The sequence below is a fragment of the Wyeomyia smithii genome, chromosome 3, assembly GCF_029784165.1.
Source record: "Wyeomyia smithii strain HCP4-BCI-WySm-NY-G18 chromosome 3, ASM2978416v1, whole genome shotgun sequence".
NCBI classification, from domain to species: domain Eukaryota; kingdom Metazoa; phylum Arthropoda; class Insecta; order Diptera; family Culicidae; genus Wyeomyia; species Wyeomyia smithii.
In genome coordinates, this window is record NC_073696.1 from 49,719,989 (window position 1) to 49,726,674 (window position 6,686).

The 6,686-nt window shown below is 38.6% G+C and overlaps 1 protein-coding gene across 2 annotated transcripts in view; it reads left to right on the forward strand.

Moving 5' to 3' along the window:
* The window catches only part of LOC129729453 (fibrinogen alpha chain), a 246,335-nt gene extending 241,968 nt beyond the window's left edge, over positions 1-4,367 (forward strand). For both annotated transcript variants that reach the window (XM_055688028.1, XM_055688027.1), the window contains exons 5-8: positions 2,066-2,197; positions 2,267-2,454; positions 2,516-2,702; positions 2,761-4,367. In XM_055688028.1, the coding sequence (XP_055544003.1) occupies positions 2,066-2,197; positions 2,267-2,454; positions 2,516-2,702; positions 2,761-2,958 (705 nt within the window). In that variant the 3' untranslated portion in view covers positions 2,959-4,367. The remainder of the gene's footprint in view (positions 1-2,065; positions 2,198-2,266; positions 2,455-2,515; positions 2,703-2,760) is intronic.
* Positions 4,368-6,686: the final 2,319 nt, after the last annotated feature.

Consider the following 6,686-nt stretch of genomic DNA (forward strand, 5'->3'; position numbering starts at 1 on the left):
CGAATGTAGTTTTAAAATACGAAAATAATCTATCTGGCAACACTTCCGGTCAAAAATAATATTTTTTCTGGATTCCTTGGTTTATTTTCTTCAAAATTCACCTATCACTATTTTTCGGGTGTCTTACGTCTATAAATTGTAAAAAATTAATTACGAAGTTTACAACTTTTTTAGTAAAAATGTTATATCTCGAGATTGGCTCATATTACCTCGGGATGATAGTTGTTTCTTATGTAAAATTTTCCAAAGAATACGATGAAATTATCAAATTTAAAACAAAAATGGCTGCATTTGCTGAAAAATGTAAATTTAGTTTTCAAATACAAAAATAATTTATCTGGCAACACTTCCGGTCGAAACTTATATTTTTTCTGGATTCCTTGGTTTATTTTCTTCATAAATCATCTATCAGTATTTTTCTGACATCTTGCGTCTATGAATTGTAAGAAAAAGAAAAAAGAGATTTTGAACAAAAATGCGTGACTTTGCAATAAACAGGGGGTCCCACAGAGCGGGGGGTATTCCAATCGACACCAAATTCCAAAAATGTTTAATATAGAAAATATCAATATCATGGATTTTTCAAGTTCTGGATTTCAATTTTAACTAATTCATTTGATAATGCTAGCTCATTAAATCTTCAATTGATTTAAAGATATATTTTAAATTTATTTGACCTTGTCATAATTTCAACTCATTTTGGATTCCTCTTGCTTTTCGAGAAATGAATCTGATATTGTTCCTCAATCATACGTAGTTTCAAAAACATGAATAATATTTCGAATGTTGATTTTTATAGACATTACACAGTCCAGTGTATGAAAAAAGTTCAAAAAAATTGTTGAACCAAACGCGGTTCATTCACTTGGTGAGCAAAAACAGTGTAAACAAAAAATATCGATAGTTTTCGCAGCACGGCCAACCATACCGACTAATATTAAAATTCAACAGTGTGCTAAATAAAATCGACCAATCAGAGAGGACTTTCACTTTGACAGAACTTTGGGTGGTTTTTTGTTTCTTCTGTCACGTCCTGTCCTAGAGCAGGAGTAATTGTAGAATTCAGCGGGCACTGTAACCTTGCGACTACGAAGCCGTTAAATCAAGGGCTCTCCGATCGTGCTCCGTAAAGCACTTTTTGCTCCAACGCAATCTGGCAAAAATCTGGCTTTTTGTCAAACATCTGGTTAGTAGTCTGGTTGAGGTTAGTCTCTTCGTCCGGCGCGCAATTAGAAATGTGGCAAAACTCAGATTTATCTGACATAATGGCAACCTTGGCTGTAGTGTTAGAGCGAAGTCATTAAATTTTTACTACACTCCAAAAAAGTTAAGAAAGGGATGTTTTTTTTTCCGAAAAAAATCTATGTTATAGTTCATGAGGAGTTGGTTTATTTTTGATTATCTGATTACGTCTTGCGATCAAATCCGAGGACCACAATCAGCTGATGGAAATTATTTTATTTATATACGATAGCAAGCGACTAACAGAGCGAACTTGTTGATAACGATGATGTTTCATATCCAAGAAGTTTAATTGTTCTCCAAACTATTGATCGGCAGCAACGTCCACAGAGGCTCGACAATTGGTGTTAATTGTCAAAGGATCTGTATTTTCAGGTTAATCCATCAATTGTATTGCGTAAATTGTCGATCAATTGTCATCTCGCCAGAAATAACGCCAAACAAATTTCATGACCCACTATTAACAGTCTACCTTTTCCTGACTCATTCAGCATTTTTCGCCATGCGACAAAAGGTCATAGCGACGAAAAACATTGAATAACTTCACGTAATACTCAGTACAGGTAGATACATACAACGAAAAGCTGACCATCAATGCTTGACCCATGGTTGACACTCACTGAAGTTCATTGAAAGACAATCTACGAAAATGAACAAATTCATGCAATCACATTTATTCTACTTGCTGTAATTCACATGCGACTCCACTCACAATCTATCCAATCTATTAATTCTGTTTGTTGTTCTCCTCTATCTTTCTTTTTCCTCATCTTCACACTTGCCCTTCTGTCCGTGTCGCCGTCTTGATTTACTCTTCTTGCAGGGATTCTCCTGTACGGACCTGATGAATGCCGGCATGCGGCAGTCCGGAGTGTACTACCTGCAGATTCGGGGCACGACCTACTGGTTCCTGAAGGTCTTCTGCGAGCAGGAGATTGCCGACGGAGGATGGACCGTAATTAGTTGTCTCCACTAACCGTTACGAACCGCGCCGGTCATGTTCTCTGCGCTTTGTCTATTTCAGGTTATTCAACGACGCGACGACTTCGGTGAGCCTCGAGAAAACTTCAACCGTGATTGGGCCGACTACAAGAATGGCTTTGGCGATCCGGCGAAGGAATTCTGGCTCGGAAACGAGAATATCTACATGCTGACAAACAACGAGGACTACTCTCTGAGGGTCGAACTGGAGGATTTCGAAGGAAACAAGAGGTCAGTAAAAATATTGTATTCTCTTTGAGCTCACTCTCTGAGGTCCAAAAAAATTCCACAGGTACGCACAATATTCCCATTTCAAGATCCACTCCGAGCAAGACTACTATAAACTGGAAATCGACGGTTACGAGGGCAACGCCGGGGACTCGTTGAACGATCCTTGGTACGGATCGAACAACAGCCCATTCTCGACGTACAACCGCGACAATGACCGAAGCTCACTAAACTGCGCCAGCATGCTCAAAGTAGGACCCACGATTTATCCATTTAGATAGATGATAATAATCCAATTCTGTTCCACAGGGCGGCTGGTGGTGGAAGTCATGTGGACGAGGACTGAACGGTCTATATCTGCACGATCCCCAGGATCTGACCGCCCGGCAGGGCATTGTCTGGTTCCGCTGGAGGGGCTGGGACTACACGCTCAAGAAGGCAACCATGATGATCAAACCACGCGGACCACAACCCCAATCGCAAGTGACAAGTGCGACGACGACGTAATAGTGATACTTTTTTCTTTTTTTCGCGCAAACTCGAGTTTTTGTACAAATCTTTTCTCTATTATCATTTCTGTTTTATTTTTTTGTTATTGTACAATCGAAATACATTGGTATAAAAAGCCCATACAAAACGAGTCATAGAAACAACTCTTCGCCGCGACGTTAGAGATCAGAGATTCAAATGTATTTGAACAAACATCTGTTTCTTAACTAGTGTATCTGAATATCTAAAATTTTCAACAATCATCTCATTCTAATTTCTCTTATGTGGTTATTTTTCTTCATAACTTTCTCTTCGTCTCTGTTGTTATGAATTTCTTATTTTATGATTATTTATTAAATTTAGCCAAAACCGTCCGTCATGGGAGCAAGAGCACTCTAAAATTAAAACCGGCACTAAAATGTGTCGCGCGTGTGGTTCCGGAAGGATTTTTCGGTTCTTTCTCGGTGCGGTGTATTTGGCACCTCGTACCGTGTTCTAAGTTTCACAATCGTCACGGATGACCCACATTTGTGCCCAGCATACTAATGCGATGCTTTTACTCTTTTCTTATTCCATAAAACTCTGGCCTTTTTATGTAAACGAAGAGAAGATATCTAATGACGAACTGAAAGAGATTGTCTAAAAATAGTATATTTGTTTTTTTTTACGTTAGGTAAATTCATCATTTTCGTGGTCATTTGTTTGACAGAATGTTTTAGTTTTTGAAGTGCTTTTGACAGTTCAGATACATAACAGTCCCAAAGCAAATTTTGACAATATCCGGTATAACATCAACCGATCGCCCAGTTAACAACTTCCACTTCAGATACTTTCGTCTTACACATATTACAAACCCTTTTCTTGGACACCGATTTAAACGAGACATGGAACTATGCACGCAAGAAAAAGAAAACATTCAGCTCAAACGAATTCACGAACAAACAAATCACGAGAGCACATACACACAGATATGAATTCATTTGTCCACAAAATCATGTTATTAGCAAAGAAGCTAAATAAATAGTAGAATGCATATAAAAACATCGCGACACAGAACAAACCGAATTTTCTAGATCAAATTCTATGTAAACCGTTTGGGCGAGAAAAAAATCAAAATTATTGTAACAACTACTATTACTACTATTATAATTATAATAAATATTATCATACTACATTATTCATGCATGCAAACATACACAAACGAACAAACGCATCTCTGTGTCCGTATGTGTAACAATTGTCGAATCACTCTGCTCAACTGTATGCGTGAGCAAACGAAGGAACATATACATATTAGATCTTAGACTATTCATGAGACATAATGTGGAAACAAATCAGCGCAGCAAAATTCAATTGTAAATATCGTTTTAATTTAATAGTTGTTAGAATGTTTTCATATTGAAATAAAGAAGATGTGAAAATAGTTACATTATTACACCGTTGAATGCCGTCTAGAACCAATCCGAAAAAAAACCTATTCCGTTAAACCCATAACTATAGACATTCGACGGAGTAATAAAGAATGTTCTCAATAGTTAAAAAAACGCCGTTAAAAAGTTCAGATCCGACCAGGTTTCTCAAAGCAGACTTTTCGGATCGTTGATATTTTCGCTCTTCTGGAATGATGTAGTATTTTTGACGTAGAATACGTCTTACGGCAACAATTACAGGGACCCAATTTCAAAACCGAAAACATCGAGAGCGTCACAAAAATTGTCCAATTTCAAACGTTTTAATCCCAGTCAAATTCCAATTGATTTCTGTCATTTTTGCACCAATCGATTGGAAAATCATTTAAGCACCCGTCCAAATGCAAAAATCTGTAATCTGATTGTTCAAACTATTGTAATATTGAAAATTGTTGAACATTGTCGAAACGCAAATGTCAACTTTTGATTGGTCGCTTGTTGCCTTTCTCTAAAAAGGACGACAGAATGGAGTACCTAGTTAGCCGGAAATGCACTCTTTGGGCTATATAAGAGACTGTTTCTCCGCAGCGGACGATTGCAGAGAAGTTTGGAATAAGCCGGGGAGCAGTCTGTAAAATTGTGCAGAAGCATAATACTTACGGTTCGCTTGCTGACAGATCCCGAAGAAGCCGTCGTCGGAAGACCGATAGCTGGACGGATCAACGAATCAACCGGGAAGTGAAGAAATCTCCAAAAATATCGGTCAAAGTGATTCAGGAAAACCTCTCGTTGGCGGTTTCGGCGGATTATGCTTCTGCACAATTTTACAAACTGCTCCCCGGCTTATTCCAAACTTCTCTCCAATCTTCCGCTGCGAAATGATCGTGATCTACTAGATTCTGGACTTGCATGCTGATTTTTCCCACCCATTTTAATTTTGATGAAAACTCTTTGTGCAAACAACAAAAATCGACTTTTATGTGCCAATGTGAACAACACTTTGTTTATATCGCGTCAACTGAACCACTGAGTGATTGTAAATAATATTGCACAGCTCTAGCTGTCATAACATGTGAAAACGACGAGTTACTCAAAGATTTCCAATGGCTTCCATATAATTTTTTGGGACTGGGCTTTTATTCTTGTCAACGCATTTTTGCACACATTTAAGAAGTCGTGTAATGGAGTAAACAAAATCCAACAAAAATGACAAAACTCTTTAATTATTTTAAAAAGTGATAAATAACAAACAATCGTGTGGAATGACGGCTGCAGATTTTTATATAAAAGTCCAGAAATCGAGAAATGTTTCTAAATACTCAAGGTGGGCTTTTATTTATGCCTATCACTGTATGAGTGTCTGTAGCGCGTGTGTGCATGTTTATAGCGCATGTGGCTTGCTATATAGCGTGCGTGGTTTGCTATATAGCGTGTGCATGTCTAGCGTGTCTGTGCATGTCTATAGCTTGTGTGGCTTGCTGTTTAGCGTGCGTGGCATGCTTGTAGCGTGTGACTAGCGTGTGTGGCTTTCTATATCTGCGTGCGTGGCTTGCTATATAGCGTGCGTGGCTAGCTGTATAGCGTGTGTGTATGTTTATAGCGTGTATGCATGTATGTAGCGCTTGTGTGCATGTTTATAGCGTATGTGGCTTGCTAAATAGCGTGCGTGGCTTGCTATATAGCGTGTGTGGCTTGCTTTATAGCGTGCGTGGCTTGCTATATAGCGTTAAGATATGTTAGTGCAACTTGATACAAAAGGCAGCCTCAAAACAATTCAATTTCATTCTTGTTTTGGATACGGCAGCAAATGGAACCGCGGTGCCTGCTATAGAGGTAAACGTCATCTGGCGCAGAGACTATTAAATTAATTAACCCCAATTGAGTGTATTCCCAAACCTATTCACAGAAATACACTGACATAAGACAGGCTGTCGTATTCTACGTTAACTCTGCGGTCGTGTATTATAAACAACCACTTCAACTATTTTATAAGCTCTGTCCTACGCCATTATTCTTTTAAAACAACAGTCAGGTTTTTTACGCGGGGGATTTTGTTTGCCTATGAGCACTGCTACCATTAGTTAGATATACTGTGGTGTACTCCGCGTTAATCGATATGCACTGTCAGTTCTCTCCATCACTATGGGTATCAGTGATAGTCGCACCCAGGTTTTGCATTTCACCTCAAGGAGGTATGACTTCTTTGATGAAGTTACGGTGGATACCAACCTTGTAAAAAACCGCGCAAACAAAACCGCGTTAATTCAAAAATCTGTGTAGAGTAAACCACCAAGGAAGGTTTTAGAAAAAAAAAACCCCAGACGCTCTACGACCAGT